The sequence below is a fragment of the Aphelocoma coerulescens genome, chromosome 14 (genome assembly GCF_041296385.1).
Source record: "Aphelocoma coerulescens isolate FSJ_1873_10779 chromosome 14, UR_Acoe_1.0, whole genome shotgun sequence".
Classification (NCBI taxonomy): Eukaryota; Metazoa; Chordata; class Aves; order Passeriformes; family Corvidae; genus Aphelocoma; species Aphelocoma coerulescens.
Genome location: NC_091028.1, coordinates 8,985,666 through 9,011,342, shown reverse-complemented (window position 1 = coordinate 9,011,342; position 25,677 = coordinate 8,985,666). Strand labels below are relative to the sequence as shown.

The 25,677-nt window shown below is 65.3% G+C and overlaps 1 protein-coding gene across 1 annotated transcript in view; it reads right to left on the bottom strand.

Annotated features, from left to right (window-relative positions):
• Nucleotides 1–200: 200 nt before the first annotated feature.
• Nucleotides 201–25,677, bottom strand: part of CASKIN1 (CASK interacting protein 1) — a 28,100-nt gene continuing 2,623 nt past the window's right edge. The window contains exons 2-20 of the mRNA XM_069030159.1: nt 15,073–15,124; nt 12,735–12,832; nt 12,481–12,626; nt 12,295–12,390; nt 11,944–12,074; nt 11,763–11,871; nt 11,329–11,437; nt 11,124–11,218; nt 10,924–11,041; nt 7,259–7,366; nt 6,996–7,114; nt 5,786–5,873; nt 4,397–4,494; nt 4,164–4,274; nt 3,992–4,093; nt 3,399–3,537; nt 1,214–3,328; nt 717–1,110; nt 201–305 (exon numbers count right to left, since the gene is read on the bottom strand). Of these exons, the coding sequence (XP_068886260.1) occupies nt 209–305; nt 717–1,110; nt 1,214–3,328; nt 3,399–3,537; nt 3,992–4,093; nt 4,164–4,274; nt 4,397–4,494; nt 5,786–5,873; nt 6,996–7,114; nt 7,259–7,366; nt 10,924–11,041; nt 11,124–11,218; nt 11,329–11,437; nt 11,763–11,871; nt 11,944–12,074; nt 12,295–12,390; nt 12,481–12,626; nt 12,735–12,832; nt 15,073–15,124 (4,325 nt within the window). The 3' untranslated portion in view covers nt 201–208. The remainder of the gene's footprint in view (nt 306–716; nt 1,111–1,213; nt 3,329–3,398; nt 3,538–3,991; nt 4,094–4,163; nt 4,275–4,396; nt 4,495–5,785; nt 5,874–6,995; nt 7,115–7,258; nt 7,367–10,923; nt 11,042–11,123; nt 11,219–11,328; nt 11,438–11,762; nt 11,872–11,943; nt 12,075–12,294; nt 12,391–12,480; nt 12,627–12,734; nt 12,833–15,072; nt 15,125–25,677) is intronic.

The following is a 25,677-nucleotide window of genomic DNA, read 5'->3' as shown; positions in this document are numbered from 1 at the left end:
AAAAGGGAGTCCTGCCGGAGCCGGCGCCGAGTCCGTGAGCACAATCCTGAGGTATCTTCTTCTTTGTGCAAACCCCGAGGGACGGGATGTCCAGGAGGGGACGGCTGTACAAAGGGGACGGGGAGAGGGCGGCGGGGCCGGGGGGGTCGTGGATTGTTGTGCCCTTGTGCCCACGTAAGCCCTGAGGTTCGCGGGGCTCTGGCGCCCCTCACTCCAGCATGGCATCCAGCTGGTCCGCCAGGTCGTCGAACATGCTGCCGATGTCGTCCAGGATGCTCACGGTGCTCTTCGACTCCACGGCTGAGCTGGGGAGTGACAGAGACAGGTCAGGGCAGTGCACAGGACAGGGACACGGCACAGCCCCCTCCACCCCACGGCACGGCCCACCTGCCCCTTTGCGCTGCAGTGCCCAGCACTGTGTACCCAGTGCCATGGCACAGTGTTCTGGCTCCATGTCCGCAGTGTCCCCTCTCCAAGACAGGCCCCAGTGCACCCACATGCCCATGCTGCTCCAGCAAGATGTCCTTCAGTGTCACCTCCCCAGTGCGGTTCCAGCCAGGGTCCCCTGATGCTTCACCAGTGTCCCCCAGCATCACCCCAGCACCATCCCACTCCCACCGTGGTGTCACAAGCCTGACCCCTGTGCATGGTCCTTATGGCACCGAGTGGCCTCACACCCTCCCCAGGGACCACCACCCACCCCTGCACCCCCTTACTCTGCCGCCTGACTGTCCTCCTGCTTGATCTTCTCCTCCACAGCCTGCAGCGCGGCGGCCAGGGACGCGCTCGTCTCCTCCAGCTTCTGCTGCGCCAGCTCGGGGCCGGCACTGTCGACGGACGGGCTGGCGATGGTGGAGCGCGGCGGCTTCACCGGCACCTGCTGGGGCTGCGCGCCGGGCGACAGGGGCTTGGCGGGGCTGGAGCAGAGCGAGGGCGGGGTGCTGGAGGGCTTGGCCGCGGGGCTCAGCTGCCGGGCGGGCGACGGGGCCGGCGTGGAGCTGGCGCTCACCGACTGGATGGCGGCGTGGGGCTTGGGGGGCTTGGGCGCCGTGGGGGGCGGCGTGGGCTTGGGGGACACCGGGGGCGGCGTGCCATGGACCCGCTTCACCTCTGCGGAGAGAAGGGAGAGGGGCAGGAGGGCGGCGGGGCCGGCTGGGACCCCCGGCGTCCGCCCCAGGGAGCGCCCGTCCCAGGGGCCTGGCGGGGCACCTACCTGGGCTGCCGGGGCTTGGGATGGGCACCTTTTTGGGGACGGGCACCGGCGGCCCAGGCACCTTCTGAGGCGGCTGCGTCAGCACAGGCTTGGGGGACACCGGCGGCTTGAAGGGCTTCTTGGGCTCGGCGGGTGGCGGGACGAACTCGGGGCCGTCGGGGCGGGCGGCGGGCGGCGGGGTGGGCGGCGGCTCAGCCCCGCTCAGCTCCGAGGCCGGCCGCCGCTTCACGGTGCCGGTGCCGTTCTGGTACACGGCGAGCGTGGCCGGCTCCAGCGCCGGCTCCTTGTCCTTGGCTTTGGGCCGGCGCTTGACGGTGTCGGACTCGGTGAGGACGAAGCGGACGCCGTCCTGCTGGCTCTGCCTGGCCCGGATCCGCCGCTTGAGCGTGGCGCTGGCCTCCACCTTGGCCAGGTCCCCGTGGCGGTGGGCCGGGGACAGCCCCTCGCCCGTGTCCCCCCGGGCCGGCCCCAGGGGCCGCGGCCGCTGCTTGATGGTAAGGGTGCCGTCCTCGGCGAAGGGGATGCCGTCGGGGGAGCCGCCCCGTTCCACCCGCAGCCGCTCGCCGGAGCCGTCGGCGGCCGCCTCCGACCGCACGCTGTCGGCGCGCTCGCGGCGGGCGGCTGCCACCAGCCCGGTGACGGGGCCGCTGATGGTCCGGCGCCGGTTCACCACCTCCCCGTCCAGCCCGATGGCCTCCTTATGCTTGACGGTGGCCAGGACGGTGGCCACGCGGGCGCGGTCGGGGCTGCCCGGGGGCGGGCCCGGCTGTAGGTAGTAGCCCTCGGGCGCCTTGGCCGGCGCCGGCCCCGGCCCGGCTGCCACGTGTGGCTTCTGCAGCGCCAGCCCGCGGGCCCCGCCGCCGATGGAGGACATCTCCAGCATGGCCGCGATGCTGCGCACGCTGCCGGCGCTGCCCGTGTCCACGCTGCCGCCCAGGTCGCTCGCCCGCCGCTGCTCCCGGCGGCTCTCGCCCTCGGCGCTCGGGGCTCCGACGGCCGCCTCGCCCTCACCCTCCTTGGGAAAGTCCTCGGCCATGCCGGCGCTCGAGATGGCGGAGCTGGAGCGCTTGGGAGGGGGCGGCGGGGGCCCCTTCTTCTTGGGGCGGACGGCGAAGGACTGGCTGCGGTTGACGTTCTTGTCGCCGCCGGCGGGTGCCCGCACCGAGTGGCTGCGGCCCACGCGGCGCTGGACGGTGGCGTAGGGCCCCGCGTCCGGCACCAGCAGCTCGTCCCGCTCCTGCTCGCTGTCGGAGGCGGCGTAGCGGTTCAGGCTGTGCGCCCGCTTCTTCGGCCTGCCCGGCTCCTCCTCGCCCTCGCTAGCCGGCGGCAGGCACAGCACGGGCACCGAGACGGGCAGGACGGGCACCCCCGGCGGCCCCGCCTCGCCCTCGGCGGGCTGCGGCAAGACGTAGGCGAAGCCTCGGTGCGTGGGCGACTGGGGCAGGGAGCGGGGCGATGCCGGGCGCTCGCCGGGAGGCAGCAGCTGCGGGGTGGGCTTCACCTTGGCGGTGGCGTGAGGGGCCGCCGGGCCTTGTGGGGACGAGGGTCGTGCCTTGCCGGGGGTCTGCGGCGGCGTCAGCTGCCCGGCGGAGGCTGGGAAGGGCTGCCGGGGTTTGCCGGGCACTGGAGGCACGCTGGCGCGCTTCACGGGGTGGCCGTGCCGGGGCGGGCGGCTCTCCTTGGGCGGCGCAGCGGGGCTCTCCCCGGCCCCCTCCGCCAGGTACTCCTGGCTCTTGGAGATGGCGGCGGCGGGAGGGCCCCGCGGGCCGTCCCCCAGCAGCTCCTGCGAGCTGCTCATCAGTCGGGCGCGGCCGCCCAGCCCCGGCGGCGAGCGGTAACCGGGGGCCGCGGGGTTCGCTGCCTTTTCGGGGGGTTCCTCGGGGGCTTCGCCCGTCATGGCCACCTGCAGCTCGCTGCTGAGCTCGCTGTCCTGGAAGGTGCTCATCTTGGGTGACTGGCACTCGGGCGGCTCCGGTGGGGGGGACTCGATGGCCAGCACCTCTGGGCACGGCCCCGATGCCTTCCTCTTCAGCGTGCCCGGCTCATACTTGCCCAGCTCAGCGCGCTGCAGCTCTGCCAGTTTCTTCACCGCCAGCATCAGCTTCTTCTGGTGGCCTGGGGGCGGCACATGCCATCAGTGTCACTGCCAAGGCCACTGCAGCCAGTGCCGCGCGCGGGGCCTTACCCAGCTTGGTGATGCCGATCTCCTGCAGGTCCTCCCAGGTGATGTCGGTGATGAAGTCGATGTTCTCGTAGCCATTCTCCACCAGCACCTTGTAGTACTGGGACAGGCCAATCATGGAGAGCCACAGTGCCAGGTTGGCCTGGGGTGGGGTGTGGGGCACAGCTCAGCACCAGCTGGCAGCAGGGTCTGGCCCCGGCACCCCAGGCACCACAGCACCCCTGGCACAAAGGAGATCCCATCTTGCTGGGCGATCACAGCCCCAGGAGACTCCCCTTGTCCCTGTGCTGTCCCTGTGCTTCACAAGCATCCTGGGCCATTCCCAGCCCTATTCCCATGGGAAGCCTCTCACTGTGCCCAGACATTGGGGCAGGAGGGGTGTCGGGGGACATGGTGTCACATCCACATGATGAGAGCTGACACCAGCCTGATGGTCCCTCGGGAGGTGTCAGGAGGGGACATGGGCATCTCTGGAACCATGGAGCCAGCTCCCACCCCTCATCCAGTGCCACCCCTCCCTGGAAGGGACCAGGAGGAGGGGACTCGTTGCCACCATGGATGTGGCTTCAGTCCCCCTGGCCCTGCACAGCCCTCACCGGTTTGTACTCGGGCAGCCACTCAGGGATGTTGAGGTTGTTGATCTCGGAGGCGATCTTCTTCCTGTGCCCCGGCTTGGTGACACCAATGGCCGTGAGGTCCTGGGGCAGAGAGGGTGGTCAGTGACGCCCGGCTCCAGCTGTGCCCCCCTCCCACTGCCCCCAGCCTCACCTCCGGCGTCATCCGGCTGATGGTGGTGATGTCGTAGCCAGCATTGATGAAGTTGGGCGCGTAGAGCTGCAGCTGGAACTTGCAGAGCCACTGGTATACAGCCTCGGAGCTCTGGAGTGAGAAGGACAGATGGATAGGGGCAGCTCTGGGGATGGGGACCTGCCACTCCTGCCCATGTCCCCCAAGCTGTCCTTACCACATGCTCCCCACGGCACCCAGCGCTCCCCGCTCACCTTCCCCTCCGACGGCGGCTCCATTTTCTTCAGTTGGGGCTCAGCAGGGGGCTGGGGGGCGTAGGGGGAGCTGGCCACACTCTGAGACCGTGACGAACCTGCCGGAGGGGCAGTGGTCAGCGGGGCCGGGGCTGCCACCCCTGGCCTCTGGCCAAGTGGAAGGGAGAGCCGAGCCCTGCCCTGGGCAGGATGCCACAACCACACCCCCAGGTTGGCAGGGCCAAGGCAGGCATCAGAGAGTGACACCCACCCCAGCGCAGCAGCCCGGAGCACCCCATGGTGCCCTGCACAGGGCTCTGCTCCTCGGGGATGGGCAGGTGAGCTGTTCCATCCAGCACGGCCCTGAGCAGTGGGACCCAGCCAGACCTCTCCTCCAGAGCGAGTGTCCCTGGTGCCCAGGCAGCAGCCGGAGGGGTGCCTCTGCCCAAAACCCTCTGGCCCCACTTCTCTGGCCTTGCCACCAGCCAGGCGGGCTGGCACGAGTGGTTCATCCCTTGGTTCCCTCCCACGGTCATCCCTTGGTGCCCACCCTCCAGGGTAAGGAGAGCTGCCTGGAAATTTTTGCCTCATATTTCTGAACAGAATGAGCAAGAGAAGCCCCCTCCCCCCCACCAGCAACTGCATCTTCCCTCTGTGTGTGTGTGTGTGTGTGTGTGTGTGCATCCTCCTTGTGTGTGCATCCTCCTTGTGTGTGCATCCTTCGGGCATCTGCATCCCACTCGCGTGGGCATCCTCCTCACATGTGCATCCCTCTGCCGTGTGCATATCCCTCACGTCTGCATCCCACTTGCGTCTGCATCGCTCCAGCATGTTTCCCCCTCTCCCTGGCAACGTCTGCACCCGCCTCCCCGCATGTGCACCCCCCTCCATGTGCGCACCCCCTCCCCTGAGTGCATCCCCCTCCCCAGGTTTCTCTGCCCGCAGCCTCCTCCCTCCCCGCAGCCCAGGCAGCTCTGGGCATCCCCCCACGCCCACCCCCATGTGTGCCTCTCCCGTCTGTCCCCCCGTTTCCCAGGCACGTGCCACCCCCGTGGCGTGGGCACCCCCGCGGCGTGGCCATGCTCCCCGCAGCCCCCCAGACGGCGGTGGCGGGGGGGGATCCCGGCTCGGGCTCCAGCAGGGCTGGCGGGGGGCCAGGGAAGGGAAGGGGCCGGGGAGCAGCGGTGCCCCCCCTGCCCGCCCCATGCCGCCCCCCGCCCCCCACGGGCCCCCACTAACCGAGGCAGGAGAAGGCCTGGCAGCAGCCGAAAGGCGAGAGAGTCATTTTTTACCCACACGTTTTTCTTCTGGCGACGGGTGCCGTGGCAATAAAAAAAAAGACAAATCCCTGGATCCACGGCACGGCCAGGGCTCCTCCTGCTCCGGCAGCCGGGCGGCCGCAGCACGCACCTGCGGGGATGTCCTGCGCCTTGGCCGGCCCATCGCCCACGGCAGACTCTTGCGCAGAAGCCTTCTGGGAAAGGACCGTTGCCAGCAGCTGAAAAACACCCCGAGAAGGGGGGAGAGCAGGCAGGAGTGAGGCGGGCGGAGGGGGCCGGCGGGCCGGGGGGTGCGTGCCGCAGGTGCCGTGGGTGCCGCGGGTGCCGTGGGTGCCGCGGGTGCCGCGGGTGCCGCGGGTGCCGCGGGTGCTGCGGGTGCCGCCAGCTCGAGCGAGGGTGGGCAGGGAGGGTTGCAGCAGATTTCGGCTGCAGCGGGGAGAGCAGGAGCCGCGGGTGCAGCAGATGGTGCTTTGCCAGCAGCAGGAGCCCACGGCACTGCCGCACCCCAAATCCAGCCTGGCACATGCTCAGCCCGGGCTGACGGCACGGGCTGTGGGGTGCCCTGTGCCCACAAGACGGAGCCCCCCTGGCTGGCAGCATGGTGTGGCTCAGGGGCACGTGGGCATGGCAGGCAGGGTGCCGGGGGACGTGGGCTGACGGGTGCTGGGGTCGGTGGGCTGGTGGGTGCCGTCGCCAGGGAATGGCACAGCTCAGGGTCAGTGCACACAGTGCGGGGGGCTGTGTGCCAGTGGTGTCAGGGCAGCGTGCGGTGCAGGGTGTGGTGCTGGTGGCAGCAGGGTGTGCTGTGCAGTGCAGTGTGCCAGTGCCTGGTGCTGGTGGCATCATGCCATGCTAGTGGCAGCAGTGCACTGGTGGCAGTGTGCCGTGCCGGTGGCAGCAGCGTGTGCAGGGCAGTGCAGTGCAGTGTGCCGGTGGCAGCAGTGCATGGTGCTGGTGGCAGTGTGCCGTGCTGGTGGCAGCAGGCAGCAGTGCACTGGTGGCAGTGTGCCGTGCTGGTGGCAGCCGTGCAGTGCAGAGCGCAGTGCAGAGGCCCCTGCAAGCGGCAGCAGAGACACGGCACAGCAGCCCTGGATGGACCTGTGGAATGTTTTGCCAGGGGCTGAGCCCAGGCCCAGGCAGCAGTCAGGGGCCAGGTGGAGGGAACACGCTGGTGGCCACTGTCGGTGACAGCATAGCTGGTGGCACACAGGGTATTGATGGGACTGCACAGCACCCGGTCAAGCGTCAGTCCCAGCCGTGGTCAGGGCAGGCAGCAAACGCTGCAGGACTGCAGCCAAGTGGCACAGCAGCTGGCACAGCTGCCTCGGGGCTCGCCTTACCTTGACGCCTTCGGAGCCAGCGTGCAGGGCGTGCGCCCCACTGCCCGCGCTCTGCCCGCTCCCCGAGCTGCGCGCAGAGGCCACGCTGCCCGTGCTGCCCAGGCTGCTGCGGTCACCACCTGCACAGAGAGAGGAGAGGCTGTCAGGGCTCTGAGCCCTGCCGTCAGGGGACGCCGTGGTGTGGCCATGCCCCACTGGAGCCACTGCCACGTCCTGGCACGTGCTTCCCTTCCCAGCCGGTCCTAGCCATGCGCTCGCCGTACCTGCGAAGGGTTTCCGCAGCACCCAGATCTCCTCAGTGGGGGCTGGCGCGGCTGATCCGCCCTGTGACGGTGACAGGTGGGACGGGCTCATGTCGGCCCCACGGGACCCTTGGTGGCAGAGCAGAGAGAGCGGCTGTCAGGTGCGTGGCTCCGTGCTTGGGCTCGCACAGGTTTGGCACGGGGCAGGTGACCATGGCCCCAGGACTGGCACTGCTGCACGTGGGAACAACCCCACAGGGAAGGTATGGAGACCCCGGCTGTGTCCGTGCCCAGGGATGCCAGAGCCATACTAGGGCCCTGTCCCACCCCAAGCTGGCAGAGGTGACAGTGACCAGTCCTGGGCCCCCATCGTGCAGAGCATCCCCTACCTGCCACCAGACACAGTGGGGTGTTCTGGTGCCCTGGTTGAGCCTGGACAAGGGACAGGGACTGTGTCATCCCTTCACAGAACAGGATGGGGACATGACCAAGTGCAGAGAGCAAAGGGAGCTGGGCAAACTTGAGCAGTGGGGACCAGGGTCCCCACCCCACTGTCCCCCATCCCAGGCAGTGCTGGCCATGTCCCTGCAGCTGCCTGCACCCATCTGGGGGGACACGGGGGCCATGCAGGGCCAGGTACCGGGTGTTGAAACCCTGGTGACACACAGGGGACACAGTGGTGGATGAGAGGACCTGGCCCTCCTCTGGGGCACAGCTTGAGGGTCACCCCTGGGCACGGCTCCGCACCATCTCACTGTGCTGACCACCTCTGCCAGGTCCCACTTGCACCAGGGACACCCAGCTCTGGGTCCAGGGGGTAAAACAGCATGAGATGAGGTGGACAACCGCCCTACGAGGCCAGTGCTGCAACAGCCCCACCACAGCTCAGCCACTGCCTTGCCAGCCATGGGGCACTGCCACCCCGCCACCAGCCATGGGGTGTTACCATCTCACTGCCAGCCGTGGGGTACTGCCACACTGCCACCATCTGTGGGACATTGTCACCCCACTGCCAACCAGGCCAGTTCCGTTCACGGAGCTGCTCACTCCATCAGCACCGACCATAGCAGGGGACAGGTGTTACAAGGTGATAAAGTCACTGAAGGAGCACAGTGGGGGACAAATGGCCACACCAAATCAGGCTGGGACATCCCTGAGCTGCATGTGCCACGGTCACACCATGAGGAGCCTGGGCTTGTGCAGCTCTGTGCAACCCCACCAGGAGAGAAAGCCCCGGGGAAAAGAAGTGCTCCCTTGTCCCCAGTGCCAGCATGGCCACTCGGTGCTCCTCAACACAACCTCCTTCGCTGCTGCCACCAGGGCACATGCAAAGACCCCTGGCCCCACCCATCAAGGACTGCACCCCTGCAACCCCCTGCTCCTGGGTGCTCTCGGCGCACAGACCTGCAGCATCCGTCACCTGCCTGTGTCACGGGGATGGTCCCCAGGGCTCAGGTGGGCTCTGCCTGCGCTGAGCCAGCCCCAAGAGCATCCCCTGGGAAAGCCCCAAATGCCGCAGCCCCTCCAGCTCCGCGTGCGCAGCTTCAACCTGGTCAGAGCCGGGCCCTGCAGGGAGGCTGTGGCTGGCGGAGGGTCCCTGTGGCAGCACACTGCCAGCTCTGCCCCGGCACAGCGCCGTGAGTGCTTTGGGGGTTCCCACGCACCCGGACAGGAGCGCAGAGACCGTGGGCAGAGCACGGGGACACCGCGGTGGGGAGGGTGGGATGTGCCGTGGGCACACGGTGTGACAGCGGCGCTGGAGCGGGGGTGCGGGGGGAGCGATGGCACGCGTGTGCCACCCGTGGGCCCCCACTGCCCCCGCTGCAGGCATGCATGCGCATGCACACGCTGCATGCACACACACACGCCCTGCAACGCCCCGGCGAGGGAGAGAGGCCGAGCAGAGAGAAAAGACTCGACACACGCTTTAAAGGAAAAGAAAGGAAAATCCATGGAGAGCACGAAGCGAGCGGTGAACTACCTTGTCCATAACGCGGCTCGTCGGCACTGCTAGGGGAGAGCCTGTGATAGCCAAAGGAACTGAAAAGAGTCTGATGGGAATGTGGTGGTGGAGGTGGAGGTGGAGGCAGGGAATGGAACGGATGGGACGAGGCGTCACCGTTTAGCACAGCAGCCCCGTAAGCCGGGAGCGGGATCTTTTGGAAGTGTTGGGGGATTGTTACAGTCTCCCATGAACCTGATAATAAAACATAACAAGAGACAAAATGAAAAGAATCAAAATAATAGAGACATGCTCAGCGCCGCCAAAAAAAAAAAAATAAAAGAAACAAAGAAAATAAAATAAAAGAAAGGGGGGAAAAAGCGGCAAATCAAAAAAACAACCAAAGGGACATGGAAAAGCCAGAACTGAGACCCAACCGATGCCAAGCCGAGCTGAGGAGCAGCAGTGTGAGCTCAGCACACGCACAGCCTGGCGCAGGGTACAGACATGTCCCAAAGATCTGACACGGACGCTGGGGCAGCCCCATGTGTCAGCTCATGGGGGTCTCACAGTCAGGCTTCTGGGGTCCTGCTCCCTGCAGAGCCATCCCAGGGCAGTGGGGCTGCAGTCATGGCCGGGCCGGGGGCCACAGCAGCGGCCCCCCGTGTCTGGCTGGCCGAGCCCTCACACAGCACCTGCGCCCCATGCTACTGCTGCACTGCAGCCAACGGAGTGGCTACAGAACCCCATGGCCTGCTAAAACTGCTGTGGGCCAGCTGCAGCCCAGGAGCCACAGAACACAGCCCAGGAGCCACGGACCACAGCCCAGGAGCCATGGATGGCATCCGTGGTACTGGCACACGACCCATACCTGGAGGGTGGTTCTGCCCCTGCCTGTCCAACACCCGGCGCCTCCAGGGCCACTGTGGATTGTCTGGCAGCCGCTCGTGCTGCCACTCCCTTGAGATATTGTTCAAGTGCCACTGTTCCCTGCCCATGTCCCCATGGTGTGGCTGCCCCCAAGATCCACTCCCAGGGGTGGGGTGAGATGGTTGATGTGGGGCCTTTCAGCGCTGCCTGCAGAGGTACCAGCCCCATTGGAACACTCCTGGCAGAGGGCGCAGCCAGGGGACATCCTGAGGGGCTGCACAGCCCACCAGGAGCCTAAGGGGATGACGATGGGAATGGGGAAAGGGATAGGCAGCCACAAGGCAGGCGAGCAGGGGCCAATCCCTGAGATGGCCCCTAGCTGGAAAGACAGTCTCTGTGTGGCAGCATCAGCTCCCTGGCACTGGTGCCCAGCACAGACCCCGAGCACCAGCTCCTGCAACCCCACTGCTGCGCCTGTCCCCCCAAACCACAGTGACACCCCTGGGTCTCCTCATGCACCAACCTCCCGGCGCCTCAAACACCTCCTCCAGCCCAAGGGCAGCCAGGGCTGACCCTCGAACACCCCAGGGCTGCCAGCACCAACCCCCAAGGCACCACACGGGCGCCGATCCCACAGACACAACGGGAACACGGACTGCACACTCAAGAGGAACACCAGCCTACAGGCACAATGGGGGCACCGACCCCACACACTCGAAGGCACTGTCCCCATGCACACGGCAGGGACATGACCCCACATGCATGAGAGGCATCACGCCGGTTTGTCTTCACCACTGCACCCCCCAGCACCCTGGTCCCCACCAAACCAAGATGGGGCTCCCCAGGGCTGGGGATGTAGGGGGGGATTATTTGCCTGTTCGTTTGCTTATGGCCTCGACGAGGCTGGAGGGGAAGTAGCCCACGCGGTCATTGCCGGTGCGGTTGTCGTGGATGCAGCCCTTCCAGCGCCCGTCCGCGTGCTGCTCCAGCACCTGCAGGAGTGGCCGGGTCAGGGGCCGGGCCAGGGGCTGGCACCGACACCGGGGTGTCCCCGGCCCCCCCGGCCACACTCACAGTGATGACATCCCCGGCTTTCACATTGAGGCTGGTCAGGTCATAGTTGTTGCAATAGTCCTTGACGGCCCGGACCTGCAGAGCTGCAGAGGCATCTGAGGGACAGAACAGGAGAGTCACCGGCCGCTCACCCCACAGGCACTGGCACCCCCAGCCCGGCGTCCCTCGTGCCAGCATGGCCACTCTGTGCCCTCCAACCCCCTACCCCGCAGCATCTGCTTGATCTCCTTGCTGGCCTGGCTGGTGGTGAACTGGTTGACGATGTCCAGAGCCGTCTGGTTGTAGGTGTTCCTGACGTGGGCGTTGATCCCGCTCTGCAATGGCACCGAGAGGGATTGGGAGGAGGCTGGTCCCCATCCTGCCATCCCTGGGACCCCCTAGGCCACCAGGAGACCAGCAGCTGGAGGGCACAGCTCTCAGACTTTTGTGTGTACCCCCCTTGTGACCCTCACCCCTTGGTGTGCACCCCCCAGGACCCTCAGTGCCTTGGTGAATCCCTCCAGGACCCTCAGCTCCTCTCCCTGGGAGAGGTGTACAAGCTGCTCTGAGCCCCCAGCTGTGGGGTCATCCCCTTCCCACAGCTTCTGGCTGGGTTGGGGGTGCCTGGGGGCATCTGGGGGTGCTGAGGGGGACCCTTACATCCAGCAGCAGCCGCACCACATCTGTTTTGCCGCAGAGAGCGGCCTCGTGCAGCGCCGTGCCCGCCTTGGTCTGCCGGTTGATGTCGATGCCAGCCTGCAGCAGGAGCCTGCAGGGGGACAGTGGGGTCAGCAGGGCACAGGGGGGCACCGGCGCTGCCACCTCTGCCCACGGCACCCACCGGATGATGTCGATGTGGCCGTTCTTGGCGGCGAGGTGCAGGGGGCTGGTGCCGTTGGGGTCGGTGGCATCCCCTGGTTTGGGCTCCAGCAGTGCCGCGCACATGTTGCTGTTCAGGAGCAGTTGGACCACCTGGCTCAGCAAACACAGATGGAGCAGGGCTGCAAGGGCGGCTCGGCCGCCAGCTCCCCTCCTGCCAGCAGCTGGAGATCCCCTGCAGTGGTGGCACCACAAGTCCCCACCACTGGCCATCCCTGTGCCCCTCCAGCTGCTCCGGCAACCCGGGGACCTCACAGTGCCCCTGTCCCCTCCCAGTCATCCTCTGGGTAGACCCAGCCCTGCAAGAACTTACCCCGACCCGGCCAAACTCGCACGCCAGGTCCAGGGGCGTTTTGCCCGAGTTGTCCATGATGCAGGGGTTGGACTGGTGCTGCAGGAGCATCTCCGACTGGGGACGAGCAAGACCCCAACCTGGTGAGGGCAGGGGTAGGGGTGGCTGGGCCACCATCCCCCCTGCCAGCCCCATGCCCCTCCATACCACGTCATAGTGCCCGTGCTGTGCTGCCAGGTGCAGGGGGATCTGGCCCTCATCGGACGGGATGTTCACAGAGGAACCTGCCTTCAGCACCATTTTCATGGGCTCCTTCTTGCCCTGCCAGGCCGCGTAGTGCAGGGGCCGCATGCCTGCAGGGGCAAGACGGGCACACGGTGAGCCCTCCTGTGCCAACACACCGGGCACAGCCTGCAGGGGGGCACAGGGCAGGGGGCCACGGCCAGGACCCAGGGACTCGCCTTTGTTGTCCTTGATGTCCACAGCAGCCTGTGCCTCCAGCAGCAGCGAGATGAGCTCCGTGTTGCCGTTAAGCGCCGCATGGTGCAGAGCCGAGAACCTGGGGAGCAGGCTGGTGTCAGAGGCCACAGGCCTGTCCCCTCCACAGCCCTGCCACCCCCTGCCCAGCACCATGGTCTCAAACCTGTACCTCAGCAGCACCCCGGGGCACGTGCTCTGCCCTCCACGTGCGCACGTCCCCCGCATCCCTCTGTGGGCTTTTGGGGCAAGAGCTGCCGCAGGCCTGGGAAGGCCGAGACTCCTCTGGGCTGGAGGTGGTGAGCAGGGCAGGCTCAGGGGTGTCCCACTGAGGGTGGGGGTGCCGGGGAGCCCCCTCCCCGCTGACCCATTTCCCCCAGCCTGGCCCCAGCAGCCCGGCCACGAGCACAGATGGCAGCACTGCCCTTGCCTTCTGTTGGGCCTGGCTGTTGGGTGGGGAAAGCCCCCGGCCCCGCACCCGCTCTGCTCTCGGAGCTCCCGGAGCCGGAGGCTCCCGCCTGGGAAGCAGGCCAGGAGCTGACCTACTTGTGCTCCCGGCAGTGGCATCCTCCGTGCGACTGCGCTGGCACCCACCGCGCCACTGCTCTGGGCCCCGGCCATGCACAGCGTCCCCATCCCATCCCTGGGGCCACCCCGGTGTCACCGGAGCATGGGAACGGGCTGCGGAGCCCCCAGGACACGCTGGTCTCTGTGGCTGCCGGGTGCCCGAGGGGCAGCTGAGGGATAACAATCCCCCTGCCCCTGTTCCCCAGGCCCCCAGCTGAGGGGGGGACGCGTCCCCGTGGGGAGCGCGCTCCAGCCACCACGATGCCCACGGAGCTGCCGCCTGCGATCCCCGGCGGGGAGCGGCGATGTGAGCAGACAGCTTGCACAGGAGGCCGATCCCCAACGTCTGCCTGGGAAATGTCAACATTTTCCACTCCAGCGCCCTGCTCAAATCCGCTCAAGATGGTGCAAATCGCAGCCTTCCCCGGGGCTGCCTCAGGGGCTTCCCTCGGGCACCACATGGCCCAGCCGGCCACCTCGGCCACGAACAGGGCACTGTCCCCAGGGCAAGCGCGGGGACACCAGCACGGTGCTCATCCATGGCACCCCCAGCCGGGAATGAGCCAGCACCTCAAGGATGGGGAAACTGAGGCATGGGGCTGGCTGAGATCACACAGAGTGGAGCTCACTGAGGCTGCAGCCCGGGGCTGCCCTGTGCCTTCCCAGGGGATCCTTTCCAGAAGCAGAGCTGGAGGCTGGAGGCTGCTCCCCTGTTGCTCCTGCACCCCCTGAGCGTTCCAGGAGCAGGGTACGAGCAGTGCCCTGCCTGCAGCTCCCCAGCCCTGCCGTGATGCTCAGCCCTCCTGTGACCTGCTGGCTCTGTGGAGCACGAGGTGGCCCCTGGGGTGATGCTCCCTTGCCCTGCCCACCCCACACCCCCCACCCCAGTGCTGGCCCTGCGCCCTGCACACGCTGGCACACACGGACACGCTCGATGCACACACGTGCTCAGCTGCACATCCACAGGCCCGCCTGTGCCCGTGCCTGTCACACGTGCACCTGGCACGGTGATGAGCTGTCAGGTACCAGGGGATGCCCACTGCCACCACCCTGGTGACAAGGATGAGGATGGACCCGGGTTGCCCTGGCCATATGTCCCCAGGGCATGGCCTCCCATTCCTGACCAACTTCTGTGTTCTCTGGCATTTCCCTGGCCACAGCAGAGCCATCCCCAGGGTACAAATAGCATCGTGCTGCTGCCCTGCTCAAGGGGGATCACGGGGCGGGGAGAGCCAGGGGCAGCTGCTGCCCAGCCCCACAAGCAGCGCTCCCACCGCAGCCCCCTCCTGCGCGGGGCCCCGGCTGGCTCCCTGCAGCCTCATTAGTGTGATTAGCGGGGGTGATCGTGCGGCCCCTTTCTGCTGCTCACGCCCGTTGGATGTGGCTGTGGAGCGTCGCACCAGCAGCACAGCCCGGCGGGGTCACGGCTCTCCCACCCAGCACCCCACAGGGCTGATCCCTGCACAGCTCCCGCAGAGCCTCACAGGGCTGGGAAAAGGTGTGGTGAGATGTGGGGCACAGCCCTGCCTCTGCCTGCTCTGGTGCCCACGACTGCTCCAGACCAGCACTGGCTCTGGGTGCAGGCAGGGCTCAGTCGTGTGGGCTAATGGGGGCCAGAACCCTGGTACTGGACCTGGCAGCTCGGAGAGCCTGGCATTCCCACGCAGAGGCTCCCACAGCATGTGCACCCCTGCTCACAGCATCCATGGCACACACCCCACAGCACCAACACCCCAACTTGGGGCTTCTACTCACCCGTCGGTGTCTTGGAAGTTGACATTGACTTTCTTTGCTGATCCGAGGAGCTCTGGAAGGGAGGGAAGGGGACAGGATGTTAGAGGAAGTGGCTGGGGCAGGGACACGGGGCACACAAGGGAGACGATGTGGTGGCAGCTCCAGATTTTCCTTCCTATCAAGGCTGGGACTCCCTGCAGGTCCACAGGTGCTGCGTGAGGCTGCCTGAACCTGCAGGCAGGAGGCTCAGGGTGGGGGTCGCTGCTGAAGGTGGCAGAGCCCTGGGGGCCCTCCTGGCACCAGGTTCTCACCATTCTTCCCAGGTTTGCCTGGGGTTCTCCCCCTGCTCCTTCACCTGTCTGAGGCTCCAGAATCGCCCCATGGAGCCTCCGCCGGGCAGAGCTTGGCACGTTCCCCGTACCCCCAGCCCCCCCAGCACTGCCCTCCCCACGCTTCTGGGAAATTAAACCGCGCCGGGGCAATCCAATTAGCAGCACGAGGAAGGATGGAGCCAGATTTACATAAGATTTACCCGAAAAATGCCACTCAGGCTTTCCAGTGAGCTTCTCTTCCCACAGCGGGAGCCGGAGCAGGAGGAGAAGGAAGAGGAGGGTGGGAGCAGCACAGTGGGGGACCCACACAGCAGCCCCTGAGCCCAACACAGTGAGCACAGCTCCAGCATGGCTCTGAGTCCATGGGAAAGGACCCAAAGGCTGCATGTCCTGGCAGGGAGAATGGGCAGACAAAGTCACTCAAAGCCAAGGACAAGCCCTTGTTGGGAGAAGCTGGCTGAAAGGGGCTACTTCAGGCAGGAAAAGGGTATGTAGGGCCTGAGAGACACTCCCTGTGTGCCTTGGCCATGGCCTTGCTCTCTCCCCCTGTAGCACATCTCCCTGTCGGTGTCCCTGTGTTTATTGAATTATTGGACACAGGGGCTGTGCCACAGCCCAGGAGCCTCCGCATGGACAAACAGGGCTCAGAGGGCACCAGCAGCAGGAAGGGCGGCTGTGTCCAGCCCTGACCCTCAAGCCTGGGGAGTGGTGCCAGGCTGAGGCAGCCCTGCCCAGGCCACACAGCCCAGATGGGCCCAGGAGTGGCCAGGACAGAGGCTCTGGCACCCAGCACCGGCTTCCTCCTGCACTCCAGGGCTGCCCGACTGTCTGAGCCGCAGGACATTTGCTAATGCTGACACAGCGCGGTGTGACAGGTGAGAACTGCAGAGGAGGGGTTCTATCAGCCACAGCAACCACTCTCCAGCCACCAGGCCCCCAGGCTCTCCTCCCAGTTGTGGTGCCTCATGTGGGATGAGAAGGGGTGCTGCAGGGTGCCCAGGGCGGGATGGGGACACCATGGGGTCCCCAGGGTGTAGGGAGGGAGAGGAATGCCACCGAAACCCCCCAATCCCATCCTGGCCACAGCATCCCCATGTTCCCCTGGAAAGAACTGGACATTACCGGTGGGCAGAGCCCCTGTGACACCAGGACTGACCGAGCGGGTCCCCGCCAGCCCCATGCTGCCGCCAGCGTCCCCAACAAAGGTGCCATTCAGCTCTGGTGGAGAGGAGCCCAGCGCTGCTTCCGCTGCTGCCCCGCGCCAAGAAACAGCTCCCAGGAGAAGGGGCCGAGCTGCCCCCAGGGATGCAAAGGGCCAGCGGACAAAAGGAGCCGGTGGGCGCAGGAGCGGCGCTGTGCCCAGCACTGGCTCCAAGCTCTGTCCCCAAGATGGGCCCCGCTCCGGCTAATGGGTCCTTGCAGATGGACGGACAGTTGTCCACAGGTCTGCAGTGCCTGGCCTTTCCCACGAGTTGATCCCAGTGAGGGGCTGGGATGGGGCAATGCCCGGAGATCAGGGTCACAGGGTGCAGCGATGCTGTTGGTGATCCCCAGGCACGTGTGCCACCCTCAACATCACCAAACCACCATCACCCCAACATACCGTAGCGGCAAATTTTTCCTCCCTGCACCTGCAGGAGAGGCTGCGGCTGCCAAAATCTGTTTAGCACTTCCATCACTGCCCGTGCCAAGTGCTTAGTCAGTGACTTCTAGCCATGCAGTGGTTTGACTTTCCTTAAAGCTCTGGAAGTGGCCGTCAGCATGCCGAAGGCAGCTGGAGCAGGGAGCCCAACTGAGCTCTCAGAATATCCCCAGTTCCCAGAGCAGGAGAGAAGAATGAGTGCCCTGACATGCCACCAGGTCCACAGTGGGATTTGTAGCCTGTCTGGGGGCAACAAGAGCCAGGAGAGCTCATTAATGGCTGGGAATTACAAGGAAAACTCTTCCACTAACGAGGGAGACAGAAAGGATCCGAGTGCTTCCAATTAAAAATATCGGCTACAAAAGGAGGTGGGCATTGTGGGGAGGAGAGCAAAGCTCCTGCATGGCCACGCTGCCAGCAGGCACCCAGTGTGTTCTTGGCTGTCCTCTCTGCTGGGATCACTGGAGGAGTGACAGGGACCACCAAGCACCTGCAGTCACCATCCTGTCCTCTCCAAGCAGAATCAGGTGCCAGCAAGTAGGTGTTGTTGCAGAGGTGGCATCTCTGCTCAGATGACCTGAGCCCCATCACTTGGGACACCCCAGTGTCCCCTCTTAGCTCCCCATGGGCTCCTCAGGTGATGGTTGTGCCACATGGGATCACAGGGCCCCCCTGGTATCTCATGGCCCAGCTCCCCACAGCTCTCGGAGCAGTTTGCACCCCACAAACACCCTGGGGCAGGACCACGATGCCAGCCCCAGGAAAGGGGGGCACACACAGGACCTGGCACCACCGGGTCCGGCTGCCGCCCGCGGCTCCTGCGTGCACTGGGAGCCGCAGCGTCTGCCATCGACACCAGCTATAAACAGCGTCTGCCAGCGTAAACACCGCCGCGGGGAGCAGCCCTGCCACTACTCCCAGAAATGCCTTCACTTAAACACAGGGACTGCAGGAGCTAAATGCACGCTTGGATTAAGCCTGGCGCTCCGCATGCAGCGAGCTCCTCGCCGGCCCCGGCTCCCCCACTACGCACCAGCCCCGCAGCAGCCACAGCCCCGGCGGGCACCGTGACACGGGCAACGCACGAGCTGCTGGCACGTGCCAGGCCTGGGCGCGGGGGACCCACTCGGCCCAGCCCCAGGGTCGAGCCATGCATCACTTTGGCTCCCATGCCTGGAAGCTGCTCTGGGCATCCTGGAGCACACCATGAGGAGACCCCCATGCCCAACCACAGCTCTGGGCACTGAGTGGCCATGTGGAGACCCCCATGCCCAACCAGGAATCCCAGTACATGCCATGGGAAGACCCCTGTGCCCAGTCACTGCTCCAGGTATCCCAGAACACGCTGTATGGAGACGCCTGTGCCCAGGTGGCCAGTATATGCCATGACGAGACCCCTGTGGGCAAGCACACCTCAATGTGTGTTGCAAGGAAACCCCCATGCCCGGCTGCCCCACCCCCTTCCTTGCACACATGTCCAAGGCCACAGCCCCACATGGTGGGGCTCCTTGGGGGGGCTTCTCTCCCTTCCCAGCACCCCCTCACGTGCTCATGCACCAGCCCCTGCGTCTGCAGCCAGCGCAGCGCCAGCAGCGATCGATGCCCAGCCGGGGCGTGGGGGCTCCTGGCCAAGCCCCCGCTGACGAAGCACATCCTCACCCAGCTCTCCCTGGCAGGGAGCAGGCGGCTGCTCCAAGCAGATGGCTCCAGCCTCCGCTAAATCAACATCTACTTAATGAGGGGAAAGCATTACTGCCCCCTCCCCAGCATGGCGGCAGCAGATGAGCCAGGAGAACCCCCCTAAATCCTCCTCTCCATCCCTTCCATCAGCCCTCTGCAGTGATCCCACTCCCCTCCAGCCCCATCCCTCCTGCTTCCCCACTCCCCAGCTCACGTGGGCAGTCAGACCCCTGCATGTGCCCCCTGCAAACACAACAGGACCCCACAAGCAGCGAATATCCACAGGCAAGACATTCAAGGCAAGCGCCTATTTCAGAGACAGGGGGGAGGATCCTGCAGCGGCATTGCTGGGAGCTGCCGGATAAAGGAAGCATCCAAAATAGCTGCTCTTAATTATATCCCTGCTAACGAGCGCCACGCAAACAACGGGCACTGCATGAGGAGCCCTGGCATGGGGATGTCTTATTCCTTGCTGTAAAGATGGGGTCCCCATGGCAGCATGTGCCATCGTGGGGACCCCACTGAGGCAGCCACAGCAGCCCTGGCTGGGTCTGGTGATGATGGTGACATCGGGGGGCTGGTCCTGACAGGGAAAAGCTTGTACTCCTGCAGCCAAGGTCGTGTCAGGCGCTGAGGCCGGCGCGATGCTCAGATGCTAATGAAGCCGTTATCATCTTCCGATCGATCTGGACTGTATAAATAATGCACCGGGAAGCTCGTTGTACAGGGAAAGGGATTGCCTGGGGCTGAGAGGTGGCTGGGATGGGATGGAATCATTGCGGAGCAGTACAGAGCACAGCTGGATTACTACTGCTCACCACAGCTGGACAGACATCTCTCGCCACAGCTGGACACCCCTGAGGCCATCACAGCTGGATATACACCTCTCACCACAGCTGGACCTCCCTGTGTCTATCACAGTTGGATAACAACTGCCCATCAGTACTGGACAATCCCAGTGCCCCTCACAGCTGAACTCGCACAGCTGTGTGCCCCGCTGCCCATCACCAGCCATTCCCCAAATCCCAGAGCACTTTTGGGGGATGCCGCCCATGTGCTCAGCACATGTACGGGTGCTCCGGATGCCCGTCCCTGGCAGAGCCTTCTCCAGGGAGTGGCGAAATCCGCACTGGAGGCTGGCTGGGCTCTGGCAGCCTGAGTCACCGCGCAGCGCTGTCCCCTGGGGCTGCAGGAAGCAGCTTAAATGCAGCTTTCAAGAGGCAGCGGGGACTCCACTGTGATGCTTTTATTTTTACCAAAAGGAAACTTTTCAGTCCCATGGGACATCACGGGGCTGACCCTGTGGGCTGCCGGGGCAGGCGGGGACAGGGGACACGGGTGTACCCGGGGTAGAGCCGACCCACAGGGACTGGAGCTGTCCAGGGGACCCAGCACCCCATGATGCCCACCAGCAGCTACTGTGGGGATCCCCACTGTCTCCCCGTATTCCCAAGTCATATCCTCACCTGACCTTTGCCGTGTGGTGCCACGGAGCCAGGCCAAGCTGCACTGCATCAGCCAGACCCCTTTGGGGCAGTCCCAGTCCCCCCAGCCCCCTGAGTACCACGTGGGGCTCTGCTGTGCAGAGGCTCCCGGTGACTCGGCCCAGAGCACCCAGGAATGCGGGGAAGAGTCAGCAGGGACGGGCAGGTGCATGGGCAGCGCAGGGATGTGCTGGCTCTGCCCCACGAGTGGGACATGAGGTGTGCTCAGCTCCGTGGGACCAGCACTGAGCGCCGCAGCCGCCTGCCGTGCCCGGTGCCAGTCGCACGCCCACACTCGTCTCCACGGAAATGAATGTTGGTGTCGCTTACAGGGAGTCCTAATTGCCAGCCTGTGGCAAACAGGTAATTTTCAGTAATAATCTTGGCTGGAAGGAGCCACTGCTGGCACAGCGAGGCTGGCATGGCAGAGATGGAGATGTGGCTGCTCAAGGCCACTGTCACCTGTGTCTGCCCATCCATCCATCCCAGCACGGCTGGCACTGCACCTCCATGGGACATGGGAGCAGAGAGAGGTGGACACACACCACTCACCTCCACCCTGGGGCAGAGACCATTCTGCCCTGCCCCATCCGCATCCTCCCCATCTCCTCTCCCTGCCCACCCCTCTGCAGGGCCAGGGATCCCTGGGAAGATGGACCCTGTCCACGCTGACTGCAGGGAGGGACCAGGAGCTTTGTGCATCTTAAAGCATCATTAACCAACACACAGTGGTGATCACTGGCCTCCCATGAACCCGACACGGTGCAGCAGCTCTGGGAAGTGGTGGGAGCTGCTGGCGTGCCTCGAGCGTGTGCTCACATGTGCATGTGTGTGCAGGCAGCCCGGATCAGCTCCTGGCATACCCCGAGCATGTGCACATGTGTGCACGTGTGTGTGCAGGCGGTCCAGATCCATCAGAGGCACGGGGCACTGCTGCAGCGCCGGCTCCAAGCTCCCAACCGTGTGTGGCAAAACAGGCCCCGGGCTCTATTTTAAGCACGGTGCCTTCAGAGCCATCGTTTGTCCTCATCCACGGCGTGGCCTGGGCTGCCGGCGCACCGTGCCCACCCTCTGTTCCGCGGGAATGGAGGGGCAGGATGGGCACGGCCACGGGCAGCTCACCGGGCGCAGGGCCTGGCAGCTCAGCGGTGTCGCGGTGACCGCCGGGGCGGGTGGGCAGCGCGGGGATGTGCAGCCAGGCGATGCCGTGCATCATGCCGGAGCTCCGGGAGCGCGGCCGGAGGCCTCGCACTGCTCCCGGCGGGCTGACAGCGCTGCAGGGGAGGCGCAGGGCTCGCAGGACCCGTTCCAGTGTCCCCAGCGTCCCCAGCGTCCCCAGCACGGTGGGCACAGGAAGGGGGCTGGCAGGGGCAGTGCAGGGCCGAGCAGGACCGGGACTCGGGCAGACGCTGAGCGCAGACAGGCGGGAGCGGGGCTGCTGCGGAGCTGCAGGGCTGCGAGGAGCTCGCCTGCTGTAAACAGCCCAGCTGCAATGCAGGAGCCGGGCAGCCGCTGCTTTGTCTCAGCTCCAGCGGCTCCCGCCGCCGCGGGCCGGGAACCCGCGGGGCCTCTCGAGGAGGCGGCGCAGGGCTCAGACAGCCACATCTGGAAGGGATCAGCGGCTGCTGCCGCTACGAGCCCGCCGTGCCCAGCGCCCAGCCCCACGCCAGGCCGGGCAGGAGGCAGTGCCAGCGTGGGCAGTGGAGAGGCCACGGGCACACGGCCGCACGGGGCAGAGGCGCACGGGCACACGGTGCACACGCGTTCACATGGATGCACAGAGGCACGCAGCACATGGATGCACAGGGGCTGAGGCACGCACATGGATGCACGCGTGCACACGGGCGCATCGTGCACAGGCGTGGAGGCCCGCGGGAGCACCGGGATGCAGAGGGGCACACGCAGGCACGCGGGCGGAGCACCCGGCCACCCGAGCTTGGAGGGGCAGAGCCTGGAGTGGCTGCTTGGGCACCATCTCCAGCTTGGTCCATCTCCAGCTGACACAGACCATGGCAGGGCACATCACTGGGGTTCCTTTGTCCCGCTGCACCCCGGGGCACCCCAGCCCCACAGCCACCTCCATCTGCTCGGCATTCTCCAGGCAGCTGGCAGTGACCTTGATGGGGACACCCAAGGAGACCCAGGCAGAGCTGGCACTCCCAGCCAGCCACTCTCCCATGCCCTCCCAGCACCGTGCTGCCCCACTGGATGGCTCGTGCCAGCACTGGTACGCATCCATCACCAGAGCAGTCCCGGCAGCACAGGGCTGTCAGGCTGAGCCAAGGCCAGCTCTGCATCCCAGCTTCCCATTTCTCAGGCTGATTGCTCCTGTCGCTGCAGAGCCCAGCATTAAACACCTCATTTTCTACTCCCGTATTGAGTTGGAAAATACTATTAACATTTCATTAGAGCTTAAAGATCCCTCTCAGCCCGGCACAATGAGCCGGCCCATGGGTGGGCACCGCTCCTGTATCAGGTGGAGGACACTGGTCCCGTCCCTCTGGGAAGAGAAGAACCAGGAGGGCAAGTCCCACGTGCCCCACCTGTGGGACAGGATGGTGAGCCAGGGCAGAGGTGACATCAGTGCTGCACACTGACTCGGTGAGCTGCTGGGCATGGGCCACCCTCACAGCACACTTGGCCAGGGACAGGACACAAAGCAGAACAGTGTCCATGCAGGCACTCCTGAGTTGTGCTTTCCAACGCGTCTCCCTCACCCATGGAAGCAGGACCAGCACCAGTCATTAAATATCAGCAATTTGTTCTCTGACACTCTCCCAGTGGTGCTGGGCACCATTCCCAGCACACACCACCCAGCACCAGTACCGAGAGCACTGTGGGAAACAAGTTCAGCTGGGCGCTCCCCTCCACCACTCACCCCACCAGCACTGCCAGAGCTCCCACCTGCCACGAGCCCAGGAATGTGTTCACTGAGCACCCTCCACTGCTTTGGGACCCACCTGGGCCCTGGCACAACACCACGGAACTGCCATCCCCAGCTACTGCTGCTGTGGCTGGTGAGACACATGGGGAGTGGGAAGGGGCTAGCAGCACCTGGACACACTGAGATGGGGAGGGGGCTGATTACAGCCATTCCCAGCAGTGAGGAAGGGGAAGGAAGGGTTAAACGGAGTGCAGAGAGGAGGTGAGGAGCCAGACGCCAGCCTGGCTACTGGAAACCACGATGGGCTGGCAGCGACTGGGACGGCTGTGGAGAGAGCTCAGGGCACCCACAGCACTCAGCCCTGCTCACCGCCAGCACTGTCACCCTAGGGTGCAGCCTGGCCCTGCCACGTCCCCCACAGTGTCACCCCCCAGCACAGGGGCAGCAAGGTCCTCGTGCGGCAAGCAGCCGGAGCTGGCAGCCGTGGGAGAGCCCCGCACGAGGGGCTGGCAAAGGGCTGCTTGGTGTCAAGCCAGGTGAATTTGGGACTGCTGAGAGAAAATCCAGGCCAGTGAGGGAGCTGGGAACAGAGCCGCCGGCCCGCAGCCCCGCTGCTCCTCGATGGCAGTGGCCAACAGTCCCGGGTCCCCAGAGCATTCTCAGTGGGCAGGGACCCCGTGGCCAGCCCGGACACAGGGGCTGTGCTGGGGGCAGGGGGCAGGGGAGGGTTTGCATGCACAACTTGGCCCAGCCACAGAGACAAGAAATGTAAAATAACAAGGAGTCACCCCAGGCTGAGCAGTCATGCCCCTCTGGAAGGAAACTTGGCACACACCAGCCCCCGCCAGCCTGCCAAGTCCTGCTGGGACCGAGGCTTCACACGCAGGCTGGAAACCCCAAGAAGTTTATGAGGGACCCACTGACACGTGGATGAGTCGGGCAGCAGCCGGAGCTGCTCGGCCCTGACAGGAACCTGCCTGTCAGCAGTGCACGGAGCATGGCCCGTGCCTGGGACACGCCTGGGATGCACTGGCATCTCCCCTTGCTGGCATCATCTGCGTGTCCCAGCCCACCCCCTTGGCATTCCACCCCTTCATCCCTGCCAAGGGGATTGGAGGAGGCGTGGGAGCAGTGCCTGGCCACGGGATGGGGGATGAATGGGGGCCCAGCATCTCTTTGGCCAAGCTGCCACAGGACCTGGTCCTGCAGCCCCTTCCCCTCACTCCAGATATCCTGCCCAGCACTGATGGCTCCAGAGGCCAGCAGCATCCAGGGGCTCCAGCATTCCAGTGAGCATCATCTGCTCATCTCTGCCTGGGTTTCTCTGTCAGCAAGGAGGTTCTGCCCAGTGCCTGTGTCCAGGGAGCAGCAGCAGGAGCCATCGAGGGTGGCTGCCTCCCCGGGAAGGCTCCTGCTTTCCCAGAGGGCCGGGGGGAACTGGGCAGCTCCGGCGGCTGCCGGCCACGTGTGCCCTGGGCACTGCACCACAATTGGATTTGCAGCTGCCCTGCCTTTTACTGCATGGAAATTGAATTGTAAAATGTCAAAGACATTTCCTAACTGCGCCATATTAGCCTGGTTTTATTAAATACTGTTATCAGAGCAGATTATTAATGCAATCAAATGCAGGCAAGAAAACCCAGAATTAACTGGCCACCATACAGGAGGACACACCGGAGGGCAGGAGGCAGCTGGTGAGGCCCTGCCCAGAGCCCATGTCCCCAAGTGCTCTGGTTCTACTTCCCTCTGTCTCTGAATCCTGGAGCACCGGTGAAGGAACAATCCCACCCAGCCCATGCAGCTCCACTCGCATCCCAGGATGGCTCCCCATGGGACAGCAGGACCTAGGCAGGGCAGGACCTGCTCCCTGCACATGGCAACAGGGCCAGGACTGATGGGACAAGCCCTGAGACGCCAGAGCTGCTGCCAGTGACATGCAGGGCAGGATGCAGAGCCCTGCACAAGTGGCAGTGCAGGAATGGGGTTCTCCTGCCCAGAGCAGGGGCATCCTGAGAGCTGCCCAGGCCTCAGCACCCATGCCCTGGGCAGTGGGGCCAGACTGGGCTGGGTTACCCCGACGTGGCAGGACACAGAGGGTGCAGAGCTCCGTGCCCAGCTCCCAATCCCAGCCAGGCAGTATGGCTAACCCAGCCCAGGGCGTCCCCAAGAGAGGCACCCAGAACTCCAACGGCACATCAGGACACAAGTCCTGAGAGCAACCTGGAGGACCAGGATGGCACTGAGGACCAGGTATGGGGTGGGCAGCACAGTCCCACAGGACACGGCCCTGGATTCCACCCACACAGCCAGCCCCTGCCATGCTGGATGCTCATCCTGGCACCGTGGGGCCATGTGCTGGGACATCTCCTTGGCCACATGAAGCTGCCACATGTGGAAGTGCTTTACAGAGGCCCTCAGCCTGGCTGGAGGAGAAATTGGAGTAGAGGATCCAACCATTGGCTCGAGGTCCCTCACTCGGCACCAGCAGCACCACACAGGAGCCATTTCCAACGTGGATGAGCCGCTGGCAGCACTGGCCTCACAGGGAAGGAGCCAGCTCACTCCAACACTCCCCAGCCAAGGAATTGTAGATCCTCTGCACAG